We start from the raw sequence: 15,781 nt of genomic DNA on the forward strand, positions 1-15,781 counted from the left end.
CCATCTTGTGCAAAATGGCTGCCTGTCTGTTTACTTGCATAGTGTGTTGGGGGCAGGGTAATGGTACTTGTGCCATTTGAAATAAGACAGAGTTTGGAACCTTTTTATTTTTTGGACCATCAACTTCCAGAACCTGGGAATCACTTTGTAAGTAACTTCATTTCCCCCCAAACCCAAACAAATAATTTCCAAGCTCTGCATTAATCTATAAAAAGTCCAACTTTCCCCCTCTACTCATCAGCTTTACAATAAGTAGCTGCTCCTTCCATCAGCACACCTACACAGAACAAACAACCATGCTGCAGTGATTTTACTTGCATTATAGTCCTCATCTCCAAGCCTCAGGAGTCTAACCAGTAGCCCCTTGAAGCTGTAAGTGGGCAACATTGTCTGGCTCATGCTACACAGCATTTAATTATTGCACTATCTGGAGCCCAGCTGTGCAGTTTGAATTTAGACCACATGCATAGCTCTCCCTTCCCTACTTCCTATCTTAAGGGCTTCTCGAGTTGCATGTACAGCTTGACATATCACCCAAACACTGCTTGCTACTTATTGTTGCCCGCCCATCCATCCATCCATCCATCCATCCATCCATCCATCCATCCATCTGTATTTTGGAAATGAAGCCAGCTAAGCTGATGGCTTGTCAGTCATTTGATTGACTTGTCAAATGATCTGCCTATTGTCAGCAATCTGTGCATCCATCAGAGACAGACTGATGGAATTTTAGATGTATCACAGTATGTTCCAGAATGTGCTAGAAAGCTCTGTCCATTTTAGTTTAGTTTCCAGTGACCATAACACTTTACTATTGGGTTAATCTGTGGGACACTCAAATTATAAGTGTGGGAATAAAAAACAAAAACAAAATTGAACTTTCGGTCTTCTATTAATTGCTATTGTAGAAAATATGAATAGGGTTTTCCTTTGTCTGGACAAACGTTGGGATAAATCTGTTTTGTCCTTTGTCTCCAAATATAAGAGGCAACTCTGATCCCTTCCCAGCTTATAGATGAAGCATGTTGTACAGATATGGTTTCATACAATTGTTACAAGCCATTTATTGCAAGAAACTTCTAGAAGAGGGGGATTAGATTTGAGCTCAGTGGAAGTTTCCATGTTGACTTAACACTGTGCACAAAGTTTGCATAGGAAATATGGACAAGGACTGAATGACCCAGCTCTTGTTCGAGAATATTCATCCAGGGCTTTGCTTGCTCGCTGCAGTATTTCAGTATTGTTTGCCCCAGACATAAAATATAGTTTGTTTCTATTTTCCTTTTGTCATTTTCTTCAAAGGAGATCATAATTTCCAGTCACTTCTTCTAGGAACACACATAGGCTATTCACAGGCTAGTGCCTACATATTTCAGTGCAGTTAATATTTCATGTTTTTTCGTCCTGCAGAAGGGAAGGGCATTCTACCATGTTTTGCAGCCTGAAACCTGTGCTTTGTTTCTGCACATGCCTCAGACATACACCCCCCAATTTTTCAGTAGAACCTTTGTAACCCTTAATATAAAGACTAGAAGACAACCATCACTTAATTCTGAGGGATGCTTGTGTACAGTAGGAGCTCTAATTCTTACCATTTCAAGAACAAGCATCCAGGGTGTAGCTATGAGGGCAATGCAAAATGAAGGCATTGCTCCTTCAGATAATAATTCTGCTCAAGAAATTTTCCTTCAGTTCTACATTTCTAGTATTGCAGTAACTTAAAACTTCTATTGAGCATTTAGAAATACAGTTTAGAAATCCAAAGAAAAGGAGTGGGCAAAATTAGCAAGGGGATGTGAATGTAGCAAATGTAAGAATTCTAGCTGCTTTAGGGCTGTTATTCCACTTTTACTGCTATGGCTGCCTTCTGCAGAACTCCTGTGAAGGAATCAGTTCAGCCAAGAAAGAGGTAGAAAAAAACCCGCATGGAGAAGACTTATTCTAATTTCTGCCAAAAGTATGCATGTTCAGCTGCAGCTCTTCCTAACTGCCTGTTGCAGAAGAATGAGCCTAGAACCTGGCCTTTGCCACCAACAGTCCCTCCTATTAACATATCCCTAATTATGTTGCATCTTTTGTGGATGTTAATTGTAAGTCACTCTAAGAATCAGTGTTGCAACATGTTTGGTATGGGTGAGACATTCTGATGGAATCCTGAACTGTTCTGTCCTCTGTCTAGGACTGGGGAACATCTGCTCTTGTTATGTATATTTTTCTTTACCTTCTAATTATACTACACAAAGCTGGGTTCTTACCTTCTTTTATTGCATACATATGAGTATATTTTCCTATTTCCTTTTGCCCCCTTCTCCCTTTGCATCTTGTCCCAGATGATACCTTTGTTTTTTGTTTCTTGCTTTTGTTACTGTTTCCCTTGATTTTCCTTTATAACCCTAGTATTCTTTCTTTTTAGTTTCCTTCTATCTTCTTTCTTTGCTATTTAGAGAGTTCCAAGTTTAAGGAGAAGATGGTAGGTTCTTTTCCATTCCTGTGAGTGTCTTACATTTGTTTTCAATGCTTTGTATTTAAGAAGAATACAGAGAAGTTATTTGTTCATTGTTAAACTGGTATCATCCTTCTACTTTTTAGGTGAAGATGGGCCTTCGCAGATGGGTCTGGAAGACTTGTGCATGTTCCGTGCCATTCCTAACTCAACCGTGTTTTACCCCAGTGATGCTGTTGCCACTGAAAAGGCAGTAGAATTGGCTGCAAATACAAAGGTTTGTAACTCTTCTTAGTCAGGGAATACTTTTATCTCAGTATTTTTCTTTGGAAGAAATAGGGCCCAAACAGACAGGCCAAAATAAAGCTGTTTCTGGTCACTTTGGAGGTATGCTGTTTAAATGACTCACGCATCTTAAGAGGCCAGAAAGTGCACCAAAGCTGCACTCCAGTCCTTAGGACTAGAATGTGGCTTTGGTGTGGCTTCCAGCCTCTTAGGATACGTGCATCATTTAAACAGCATACCTCCAAAGTAACCCAAAGAGGCTTTATTTTGGCCTGTCTGTTCAGGCCTTTAATCCCTATTCACATGTTGGTTCTGAATATATAGAACATGTGGAGTAGAGCGCATAACCGTGCAATGTGTTAGCCTCGTCCTATTATGTTGACATATTTATACTAGTATCTGAACAGAGCCTACATGCACATGGACATAATTTATTTTTTGTAACCAAGAGCTCGCATTTTTTGAATTAGTCTCTTCTCCACTCAGGTTTGGGTGTGCCTAACAGAATGTGTGTGCCTAACAGAATGAACCTTGCTATGTCTGAATTGAGAAACTATAGTTTTCTTTGTTTGGAACAAGCCAGGATTGTAAACCATTGTTTCAAATTCGGTGAAGATCTGATTTGCCCTGAAACTGGATAAGTATACTTTCCTATTTAAGTATAATGGGAAACTAAGGGTCATTAGAGACTTTCTCACTTATCCAGAGTATCAAGAAGAGTAGAAGGAAAGGATGATGTGAAGATAAAGTGTGTATAGAAAATGTCTCATGATTATCTCAGTCTCATTTTACTAAGCTGAAATGTAATAATTGTGTGACTATTCCTGTGGCATCCTGTCTTTACCCCATTATTTAGGTTTGAATCATGCTTTCATCCAAATGTTGTACAGCAGCCTTCATGGGAAATAATGTTTGGCATCCCTACAATTTCAAATGAAATTAGTGTTTGCGTCCACAGTAGAGTATGAATCCCTTTCCTAGGGATGGAAAGAAAATTCAAAAAAATTTTTAAATGGTTGAAAAACATGAAACCTTGACAAGAAAAGTCTTCCACTGACAAGAATCTTCACAGTTTGAGATTTATTCTGCACAAAATTCACACATGGTTGTTTTCTGTTAAAAATAGGTCTTTTGTGCAGGAAAGTTTTCTGTGCAGAAAAAAAAAAAGTTTTCTATGCAAACCAATTATATATGATTTTTCTGCAAAATAAGTCCTGAATGGCTTCGAAAACTTTTTTTTAAAGATTTCCTTGCAGTGGGAAGAAAATTGCCAAAATTACTTCCATTTAAAAGAAAATTGGTGAAGAATTATGTTCCCACTCCCTTTTCACTGACATGCTACTTTTTCATGCATGGGGAATATTTCAACATGTGGTTCTCCACTTGCATTTCAAACTGGTAGTATCCAGAAGACTAGACCATGTGCATTTCCTGTTTTATTTCAGCCTGGGATCTGGTTAAATGAGTTTCATGATTCATAAGTCATTCACATTTTTAAAGACTTAATTTTTGAATGAAATTGAACTGTTTTTCTGTTCTGACTTTGAAGTTTCAAGTATTGCAACTGACCTTAAAATCCATACTATCTTCAATTTAAAACAGGGTATCTGTTTCATAAGGACCAGTCGTCCAGAAAATACTGTGATTTATGGCAGCAATGAGGACTTCCATGTTGGACAAGCCAAGGTGAGTACCCTCTTGAAAGGTACTTGAACTATTAATCCTTATTCAAATAGTATGGACAGAATTATACATGCACTACTTAGTTACGTGGATACCTTAGTTGCATACCTAAGTAACATTTCCAGGCTTGTCCACCCCTCCAAATCCTGGCTTACCAGGCAGCAGACACTGTGGGTGACAGGAGTCTGCATTTTTGTTGATTGAAATACAGAAGACTGAGACTTCCACTCCCATCCCACAATTGGTTTCCAGTGCAAGAGTCAGAAACAGCATCCCTGTTGCAATTCCTCCTTGTACTGGTGGTCACTTCCAGGGGAGGGGTGGAAATATCAGTCTGCTGCATCCCAGTGGACAAAAGAAGAGACTTTCTGTTACTCATAGTGGCTGCTGCTTTAACAGTTGGAATTGAGGATATAATCCCTACTTATTCCCACACTATTGAATATGTTGGGATTGGGTATATGAATCAGTTATGAATACATAATACTAGGTAACACATTCATAACTGCATCCGTGAATTCCAGCCTATGACTTTAGTTTTCATCAGTTTTAAAATGCACACATACACAATCTGTACTATTTCTAATTTGTGTTTAATGTTTTTATTAGGTGGTATTCAAGGGTAAGGATGACCAGGTCACAGTTATTGGAGCAGGAGTGACCCTGCATGAGGCATTGGCTGCAGCTGAACAATTAAAGAAAGGTGATTGTATACTAAACTGTCTTGGGAAATGTATTGTAGCTACCTTTTGGGGAAGAATATTAGGCATATAGAGAGGGAAATAAGAGGTTTTGTAAAACTGCAGTCCAGTTGCTAGATTTTGTTTTAGAGCTCAGGTGACATTACTTCAGATCTTGCTTCATCCTTAGTAACTTGGCCTTGGCAGGTACCTGAACTTATATAATTGGTAGCTTCATATGGATTTACATTGTCCTGCCTCCTCAGTCCCTCTCTGTCCCATGGTTTGCCTTAACAATGTGACATCATGTCTGCACCAGATCTAATAACTACTGATGCTAACTAGATTTCCTTTTAATGGGAATCTGTTAGTAGCAGTCATGGTTAATTTAAATTGCGGACTTAACACTATACAGTATGATACAAACTATGGATGAAAGAGGGCAAAGATAATGATCTAGTAGTATACTCTTAGTAATTAGAAATGCTGTTTCTTAATGGATGCTTGGACCAGTTACTAGGTTCATTGATTTCCCTGCTATGCACACGAGAACCCTGATAACAGAAAAGTATTAAGATTTGAGTCTAAATATATTGGCATCTTCCAACACAGCTCTAAGAGATGTTATTTTCTGGAATAAGGAAATCTAAGCACTGGGTTGCTTACAAGACAATAACCTAATTAGAAGGACCAATTGCAAATTATAGTACTAAGAAGCTAATGCAATTATTTCATTAGCTAAATTAGCAGGCAGCTCTTTAAGAAAACTGAAGGTTAACAATGGCCTTGTGATAGCTTGATCTTTAGATATTCCATAAACTAGCTTCTTAGAATCAAATTGTTTGGCTCTGAATAGTCATTTTTACACTCGCAGACACAAGGTTGTGAATTTGATCCCAGTCAGGAACTCCAGGATCGACTCAGCCTGGCATCCCTCCCAGGTCACTAAAATGAATACCCAGCTTATTGGGGGCAATTAGTTTACACATTGTAAACTGCTTAGAGACTGTTTAGTTCAGTATGAAGTGATATAGAAATGTAGCTACTATTGCTACTATTGCTATTGGTATTGATTGATTACAATAGACACTAGTAGTTTACAAATCAAAGAAAGTGTCACTGCAGAATGACAGAACACTAACGCCACCCTAATAGGCATGCCAATTCAAAAACTTTTGATCTTGCTGAGTTGCTGTCTACATTTTCTAATCTAGAGCTACAACACAATATCGTTGCCACAGTATTACTGCCTGTCACAGACCTTTAGGATTTTAGATTGTTGATAACTGAATGGGAGAAACAGAAAATAATAACTGCCCCATCTGTGGCATATGTCATTTGGCTTGTCATTCCTTGATGATTCTGTGTTTTGTGACTAGTTGCTTAATGTGTGGTATGACTCCCAGTAGAAGATACTGCATTTGAAATATTTGCCAGTGGTGCCTGTGGTTTTATATCTAATTGATACTGCCATCACCAAGGCTCCTTTGGTATGATACCACTTTTTGATATGCCTCCCAACTGCTCGTAAGACTTTAAAGTGACAACTAGTGAGCCTCCATTTCTATCGTAGTAAGTTGGAGTTTTTGCCAATGATGCATAGATGTGATGCTTATGTTAAAATAGGACAAAAGCTAATAAAATACTTTGCTTTGTGATGGTTATTACACTAAGATCAAATTAGGACCATGGAAATGGAAGCTGTGAAACCTGAGTACATTAGGGAATGAAGAATATTTTAGAGGATAAAGAAAAAAAAAAGCATATCTTCCATAAGGTTAACTGTCTACCTGTTTTGAACTACATTCTATAGCTCTATAGTTCCTGAGATCCTATGAGGATATTTTGATAAGTGTGATTCTGTGTGATAGTAAATCTTCCTGTTTGCTTTTTGGAATTACAACTTTTGTACTTCACATTTTGATCAGCTGTATGCTCTAATGTTTGATCATATTTCTTCTCTTCTTCTTCAGAAAAAATGCCCATCAGAGTGATTGACCCATTCACTATCAAACCTCTGGATAAGAAAACTATACTTGAAAATGCAAGAGCAACCAAAGGCAGAATTATCACTGTGGAAGACCATTACTATGAAGGTGGGTCAACTTAAGCAAAAACATATTCAGTGTACAAATGTATTGCTCACTTTCCCATTTCTATTTATCTGCTTCAATGACACCTAGCATAGCACCAATACAGGTGATGACTGGGCTTCTCTCAGGACTGTCCTAACTTGATCTGATTGTTTGGCTGTTCTTGCAAGTTCTGTATTGTCTGTCTCACTGTAGTGGATGGATTTATCTGTGAGCAAGCCACCACTTTCCCCTCCGCTGGAAACAAAAAATTCATAAGGCTTGAGGCATAAAATGTTATTTGATAAATATGCATCTGGTTCCTCCTTGGATAGACTGGTGGGTCACTGATTCCTTTATCCCAGGAGTGCCCAACAGCATGGCAATCAGGGGCCCAGACCCTTCTCTTTCCCCCCTGTGGGCTGCACCAAAATACCTTCTTTGCCTTTATTTTTCCCACCCATATAGCAACCAGTAGTGACATGGCTTCACATTGTGACACAATGGAAATGGGGGAAAGGAATGGAGAGAATGAGTTTTTATGGGGTGAAGGAGTTGAAAATGTAGGGTTTTATTTTTGTTTGCATGTTTACATGCATTTGGGAGCTTTTTGGTCATGTTTTGTCCCAAAATCATACCAAAAATATTAACTGTTGGAACTGGTTGGGAGCTGTAAGAAAGAGGTCTGCAGCCCACATGCCATGCCTGTTCTGCCCAGTTAAGCCTAGAAGGTGTTTCATGACTCTCTTCTTTCCTGCTATTAATCTGTCCTAATCTCTTCTGCCCTACTACTGCCCTGTGTGGCCTCTTGGAGATTATTTCTTGAGTCTGGGCTTCCAAAGCACTACATCTGTTTGGAGAAAACTTTTTAGGGAAAAGACTCTCATGGGACAAGCAATTCTACCACATTTCTGATCTCCCTACACTGTCCATTGATTTCTTCTTAAATAACTGCATTAAGTGGCTTTTGAAGAAATGAAGGCAACTAGGCTTGGGTTTATCATCTGCTGTGTATTATCTTCCCTTAGGTGGTATTGGAGAAGCTGTCTCTGCTGCTGTGGTGGGAGAGCCAGGGATCACAGTCACCCGCTTGGCTGTGTCCCACATACCAAGAAGTGGAAAGCCAGCTGAGCTGCTTAGGATGTTTGGCATTGATAAGGAAGGCATCATCCAGGCAGTGAAGATTGCAGTGTCCAAATCTAGAAATGCAGAATAGCTTGAATCATATTCCTATTGTGCTATGATGGAACAGTGTTTGAGGTTTAAAACAAACAAACAAAATACTGTAACGTTCAAACATGTGTTTCAAATTATATGCAGAGAGTTTTAATGAAAGAGCCGTCTAATGAAAATAAAAGCTTGGGGAATAAAACAATGTTTTGTTATTTTGCCAGTGAGCGTTGTCTGGGGGGGGGGAGGATTTAATGACTCACATGCTCAGACGCTAGTGGTACAAAGTGTAAAGTACAAGTTGCATCCCATACCCCTAAATATGTGATACTTTGTGATAAGTTGTGATACTTCATTGGTACCACTCAGTATACCAAAGTACTTTTACATTTTTCTTTCTTCTCCAACCAATCCTGGGATAGTAGGCTAGGCTGCTAAAGAGTGACTTTTCCCAACTCCATGCAATAAGATCCCTTTTCACATTGTGCCATTACAGCACTATGGTTCCATTTTAACTGCCACGGCTCCATCCTGTGGTGTCCCAGGATCTGTAGTTTGGAGAGGCACTAGAAAATCTCTCTGACTAGGAATTCTAAACTTCTTAAACAACAAATCCCAAGATTCCACAAGATGATGCTATGGTACTAAAATAGAATCATGGCATCATAGGACAGAGCACAAATCTCTTGTATTTAAACCGCTACTCTTCCTTTTACATTTCGTTGATACTGAGAATGGTTTTGGATTGTTTCTGCTTACTGCCTTGTGGATGAAGTAACATTTTTCTTCTGCTCTACCCGTTGGTCTTGGATCTATATTGAGAGAAAGAAGGGCTGTAAGTAAAATAAACACAACAGCATTTTGAAGATTTAAAATGCTTTTTCAGCTGTTCCCACCTATGTTCTCTGGCAGCTCTTTCCCACTTGCCAGCTGCTTCAGTACATCTAAGCTGCTGACCCATACCTAGATGCAAACATCTAAAAGCAAACAACCATGTCTGTTGGTCTACAAAAACCAAGGGCCACATCCTTCTGGTCCTTGTTCCATCCTGCTGTGGTGACTGAGCTGAAATATTTTGGGCTGGTATTTAGCCTAGCCATTGTTCCTTTCAAGCAAACAGTGCCCCTGTACAGTGTGTCCTTGGGCTTTTCTGATTTTCATGATCTATTATTAGCCTGTTCAGTCTTCTATGCTCAGAGCAAGGTTGAGCATGCAATCTCAAGGGTATAAGGAAATGGCTCAGAGGTTGAGTGGAAGCAAAACACAATTTCTTATTATTTATTCATTATACTTATCTCCTGCTCTTTAAGCGGTTCAGGGAGGCTTGCATGTTGCCTCCAGATGGTCTGCCATCCAGGGACAGGCTTCCTTAGCTTCAAGATTTGAGTCTCTCTGTTAGGAGTTATGGAATGGCTTAAATTTAATCCCTGTTGCCTTCAATGTGACTGCAAATTGGGAGCAAGCTGGCAGGAAATGTGGCTTTCATGAACAAGGATGCTTTACTTTTGGTACACATCAACCATATCTGGTCTTTGTTGTGATTGGATCTAGCTACTTATCCCTGGGATGGGAAGAGAAATAATTGTACTTTACAACACAGTTTTGTCTTTTTCATACTAAGGACTTACACAAGGAAAAGCATTGCAGCTTGCTTGTTTACTCAGAAGCAAGGCCTGTTAAGTTAATTGGCACTTACTGCCAAGTTACTCTTTGCAGGAGTGTATAGTACAATGGGCTGCTGAGGTGTGGATGCTCAAGTCCCATTAAATACAATGGTGTAGTAAAATGGTGTTTCTTATATGAAATAGCAAAATCAATGTTTGCTTTTTGGAATTTATATTTTTGAGTATTTTCAAGCCATGAATATGGAGGGTCTACTGTAAATGCAACTGAATTTAACATTCAGCACCTAATCCAGCAGCATGTTCTGAGTGAAGTTTTTGTCCCTGAAAAAAATTGTGGTACATGGTGGGTTCAGTCAAAAACAAAAATAAACACAAGGTTATCAGTGGTGGCTACTAAACATGATGGCCATATATTGCCTCCAATAGCAGAGTTAATACACCATTGAATGCCAGTTGCTGGAGAAGGTGAACAGGATGGTGCTATTGTACTTCCTGCTTCTTAGACTTTCCATAAGCATCTGCTTGGCTGATGTAGGAACCAAAAGCTTGCCTAGCTCTCCTTTAGGTCTAATGCAGAATGCTCCTATGTTTTCAAAATATACATGGCCTGTACATGTACACAAAATATACATGGCCTGTTTTTGGTTGCCAATGTTAAAACTAATACTATCATTTTTTTACCCTTCAGTGACAATACAGCCTTAACACAATTTTAAATTTGCACTCAGGCCAAAATTCAACAGAGCAAAGACAAAAGCCTATAGTTTTACTGTTGAAACCTGTTTTTCCTAGAATCTTTTTGAGAAAAAGTTTTAAATTGAAAAGGAAATATTGTTAGGCAAATGGTTAGATTATTTAATAATTTCATATGTCTTTAGGTCTAAATTGTAGATAAATATTATTTCCAGGAAGGTAGCCTGGCTAGCCTGTTGCAACAAAAACAACAAAAAGTCCTTGTGGAACCTTAATGATTAATAAGGTCTCTTTTTCACAAGCTTTTGGGGACTACTACCCACTTTTATCAGATGCATGGAGTGAAACTTCAATAGGCAGAAATTTATACATGGATGGGAGGATGTGGGCCCCAATGGAAATATACAAGGTATGAGCATGGCCAGAAGAGAAATAAAATCTTCAAAAAATTTATTAAACTTCAACAAACCAAACCAATTCAGGCATTTTACATACATCATAGGGTTCTTACTTTTCCTCCAGCCCTCTAAAGAGTGTTTTGCTCCCAATTGAAGATTTGCCCTGCTTGTGTTTTGCCAGAACAACTGTGAATGAAATGGGCCTAACAAGGGTTCACCCTAATGCCATGCATGCCAATTTATGCACAATCTGAGGACATTGTTGGACTTCAGTTCACTCTCATAACATAGATTGGGGATTATTAATGCAGTTGAAGCCAAATAAGTTCAGGAACAACAGATGGTTTTGAAAATGCTGCTCCTTGAAGAGAGATGGGAGAAAGACTTCTATCTGCCTTCCCCTTACAAATAACACTTAAAATGAAAGCATTATGTATCAGCTATTGTTTACAGTAAGTAGCATAGATTTTTCTTACATGTCTTCCCTGTGTTAGTGACAACTACGTCTGAATGTGAGTCTTCAGCATGATGGCAAGAGGAAACACAGCCCACCATGGATATTTATAGAAGCTCCATTATACAAGAAATGGACATTATTCAACTGCAAAGGCTCTCGGCTATTGTGTACATTTAGGTGGATCTATCAAGGCCTCATTCAAATTTCCCCATCTACTAACTGTTTATGTGCAATGGATGGGGTGACTTTTCCAATGCAGCCCTCAAAGGCTGAGGACTGTTTAATCACCTTGATGGCCACTACATGCACTATGCATTGTGTAACACTTCAAAATGGTGGTGGCCATGTTATGCATAATGAGCAATTATGAACACAGCAGATGCTAGGATAGTGGTTTTATATCTTGACCAGTGATTCTTAAACATCAGCCCTTCAAGTGTTTCAGATTTCAGGGATGCTGAAGTACAATAAAGACTGAGAAGGATGGCTCTAAATGATGTTAAAAACATGCAGTGCTCTGTGTGAGAAACTTTGTGCACAGCTGAATAATTGAAAGAGGAAAGAAATGTGAACCCCAGCAACTGTACTCAATAGAAGAAACATTTTTACATACACATCCCATATATTACAATGTACATCAAGACGAATAAAAAGAGCCATTGTAGTAGAGTTCTTTGCTCCAACTGAGAAACTATAGTTATCAGACAGGAACCCTGGAAACATTTCAGTCCAGTAAGCAAACAAACAGGCTTTATGGGGCTGCCTTGAAGTCTTCCATTAGTTAACCTTTTTGAAACCTACACAGTGTAATAAAGAGAAAAAGTATCAGTAAGACCATTTTTACCATACATCAAAGCAGTCATAGAATAGGGAATTTGGTAAGGAAACCCAACCTCCAAATGGTTTACAAACTGACCAAGAAAATCCAGCAAATGTTGTGATCAGCAAAGGACAAGAGAGACCCTTTCACAGCTGCAGGAGTTTATCGCATACCATGCAGCTGTGGACAAGTATACATAGGGACCACCAAATGCAATGTTCAACTATGAATCAAGGAACAGGAGAGACACTGCAGACTGTGGGGCTCGACAGATTGGCAGGAAGAGATGGTGAGATGCTGCCCCTTTCTGCCCCAGATCGGTGCCACCACGACCAAATGCCGCGGCACTGATCTGGCCTCCGTAGAGCACAAAAAGTAGCTGGAAAAACTGTTCTTTTTTGTTCCCCTCAAAGGGGCCCATAGCTGACACAGCGCCAGAGGTGCATCATCATGGCATGTCCCATGTAAATGGGCATGTGCCAAGATGGTGGCCCGCAGGTGGCATGAGGGCTTTGAGTATGGGGATGCTCAGCCCTCACCCCACCTACAGGCCGACACTTTTCGTTGGTTTGTAAAGTGCCACAGTCAGCCAGAAAAAAATCAGCAGTAGCAGAACACATTATAAACCATCCTGGGCATAAAATGCTATTTGAAAACACTGAAATTCTGGACCATGCCATCAACTATCAGGTCAGAATGCACAGGGAAGCCATTGAAATCCACAAACACCTGGAAAACTTCAGGAAAGAAGAAACCCTTAAAGTGAACAAAGATTGGCTACCAGTCCTGATTTTGCTGTTTTTCAAACACTAATCCTCATTGCATATCCTCCCATCCTGAGGCCTTGCCATTCAACAACAACAATACACAGATTAACATGGAAATTATTCCTCTCAACCCAGGTCACACAGTGTGTGTGTGTACCCCCAACTTTCTTCCATGACAGCAATCTCTGAAGATGCCAGCTACAGATGGTGGTGAAATGTCAGGAATAAACTCTTCTAGAACATGAACACATAGTCCAAAAAACCCCACAAAAAACTATGGATCCCGACTATGAAAGCCTTTGACTTCACATTTTCAAAGACCTATCCAATACATATTTATCTATGAACAGAAACAGCAAAAAATATTGTGCCGAATTTAGATATGCATGAAGATTTCAGACATGAATCAGCAGGATTCAGGTTGTTAAGTTAGAATTGTAGTCTGGCATCCTGTTCAGTGATTAAGAGATCATAAGATGCACTTGCAATCTTGTAACCGTTGGGTATTTATGTTTTGGGTTGTTAGTGATCGGATGTGATCCCCAAACTCTACCCTTGCAGCTTAGGAGTGCTCCAGATGAAGCATTTCCAAGGTGCTGGGAAATTACACCTGCAGCCTTCTCCCAGTCCTATCATGGGGAGCACTGAGATGAGCAGTTATAACAAGATGTCGTGGGATCTCTCAAACTGCCTGTTCTTAATACACCCTATGACTGTGAGAGTGTTGCAGATGTCATTTGCCAGTGTTCCACTCTCCAACATTGGTTGGGATGCTGCCAGGCTACAAAGGTAGAGTTTTGAGTTTCAAGGTTGTGACTCAGCCTTCCATTCTTTCGTAGGCCACTAAAATGAGTACCCAGCTTGTTGGGGGCAATTGGCTTACATATTTTAAATTGCTTAGAGAGTGCTGAGTTCACTGATAAGCAGTATAGAAATGCAAATGCTATTGTTATGAAGAGGGAAAAATACCTGGTGTTCTGATTCTCTGAAGCAGAGGAATAAACCCTTCCAGGATGCTTCGAATGCGGTACACTATTGGAAAATAATAGACAGGTGTTTATGTGCACAATCTCATAAATAGAAAGGAAATGAACAGGGACTTGTAATACTCTCCATAAACTAACGAGTTACTATTCCAGCTTCAATGCTATATGTAATGTAAGCCTTCAGTCCTATTATTTATTTTATTTTAATCATATACTTCCTTTCTCTGTGCAGGATCTGTGAATAATGGGAGTTACTTTGGAGCAGGCCCATGTAGGTTGTGCTATAAAATCTGAGGCCTTACATCTAAGAATAAAGAAACTTATTTGCTATCTAAAACAAGGACTCTAAAATATACACAAAACACATTTGTTGTTATTTGCTGTCAAGTTAGATTTCACTTTTTGTAACTCTATGAATGAGAGGCCTCCAAGAGGACAAAACACTTACCAAGACCAAAATATATTCCAGTTGTTTCTAAACCTGCAAAGGTCATCAAACCAATACCAAGAGAAACTGTCCAATCTAAAAATATAACAATGAATATATTAATGTTCATTCTCTCTTGGCTCAAATCAAATCAATATATTCCAATTTTTACTTACCGTTATATTTGTAATAGCAAACTAATAAGGTTCCAACAGCAAAACAAAGAATGATAAAATGGAAGAATTCATCTGGAGTAAAAAAATAAAAATAAAAGATATTCCATAAGCTCAAACTCAAAGATGTAACTCATTGTTTATAATTTTCAAAACTTCCTACACAGTCAAAACTGCATAGTCCAAAGGTTTTGGAGTGTGAGTAATCTGATTATTGACAGCTGCCATTGTTAGTAACTGCATTCGACATAAATAATATATATAAGTCTTCCCAGTGTATTATACACATTTAGATTTGAAAAATTTTGAGTCAGCAGACCTCTTATCCAGATACATTATAGATGCCTTTTTATTATTCACACACATGTAGAGATGCTGCATTAGGAGCCTATTCAGAGATTAATTGTTAAGGGCTTTCAGTCTGGAAATTCAAGATGTGGAGTCTAACTAGGATTAATTATCATGCCAGGGGAAATTACGTATTATTTCACAATTCTAGGTTGAAGCCTGACATTTAAAACATATCTGTTTTACAGGGTTGGTGATTAAGTTTGTGATCAGATTACTATTTACCATCTTTTCGGATGCCCAGTGTCCACCATCTTGGATGGGAGGGAGACAAGCAGGCACCATTTTCAGACACTGAAAAACAAAACTTGATTAAAATAATAGTCAGACAAATCCTTTTAATGCAAGTAACAGCTTGGAGCTAAAAACATTGATTTATTCAGCCTTTGGAGCTTATCACTTGTTTTATTAATTTGGCTTACCTCTCCCAGTTTAAATGTCAATTCGGGCTGCTTCTTGATCTTATCAGAAGTTTTTTGCTGCCTGAATATAGCCGGGGTGCATCTCCACTTCCAGGAGAGCTCCGGCAGCCATTTTCTTAAGCCAGAAAACTCCTGGATCCGAAAAGAGCTGCACAGAGAGCTCATGGAAGCGGGGATGCACCCAGGCTGTATTCAGGTGGCAAATTCAGCAGCAAAAACCTTTTGATAAGATCAGGATGCAGCCTGAACTGAAATTTAAACCAAGAGAGGTAAGCCGAATTAATAGGTCAAGTGATAAGCTCCTTTGTTTTGGTTCCCAGTTCCACAAAAGG

General features: G+C 39.1%; 2 protein-coding genes across 2 annotated transcripts in view; one reads left to right on the forward strand and one right to left on the reverse strand.

The window, feature by feature from the left end:
- Positions 1 to 8,532, forward strand: part of TKT (transketolase) — a 45,224-nt gene extending 36,692 nt beyond the window's left edge. The window contains exons 10-14 of the mRNA XM_089522800.1: positions 2,590 to 2,720; positions 4,331 to 4,414; positions 5,021 to 5,114; positions 7,065 to 7,187; positions 8,192 to 8,532. Coding sequence (XP_089378926.1) covers positions 2,590 to 2,720; positions 4,331 to 4,414; positions 5,021 to 5,114; positions 7,065 to 7,187; positions 8,192 to 8,379 — 620 coding nt within the window. The 3' untranslated portion in view covers positions 8,380 to 8,532. The remainder of the gene's footprint in view (positions 1 to 2,589; positions 2,721 to 4,330; positions 4,415 to 5,020; positions 5,115 to 7,064; positions 7,188 to 8,191) is intronic.
- Positions 8,533 to 11,143: 2,611 nt separating this feature from the next.
- TMEM40 (transmembrane protein 40) overlaps positions 11,144 to 15,781 on the reverse strand; it is a 36,485-nt gene continuing 31,847 nt past the window's right edge. The window contains exons 7-11 of the mRNA XM_089498026.1: positions 15,253 to 15,321; positions 14,683 to 14,754; positions 14,528 to 14,602; positions 14,063 to 14,125; positions 11,144 to 12,303 (exon numbers count right to left, since the gene is read on the reverse strand). Of these exons, the coding sequence (XP_089354152.1) occupies positions 12,284 to 12,303; positions 14,063 to 14,125; positions 14,528 to 14,602; positions 14,683 to 14,754; positions 15,253 to 15,321 (299 nt within the window). The 3' untranslated portion in view covers positions 11,144 to 12,283. The remainder of the gene's footprint in view (positions 12,304 to 14,062; positions 14,126 to 14,527; positions 14,603 to 14,682; positions 14,755 to 15,252; positions 15,322 to 15,781) is intronic.

The sequence above is a fragment of the Sceloporus occidentalis genome, unplaced genomic scaffold, assembly GCF_023333645.1.
Source record: "Sceloporus occidentalis isolate IW3139 unplaced genomic scaffold, rSceOcc1.0.p SCAF_1, whole genome shotgun sequence".
NCBI lineage: Eukaryota > Metazoa > Chordata > Lepidosauria > Squamata > Phrynosomatidae > Sceloporus > Sceloporus occidentalis.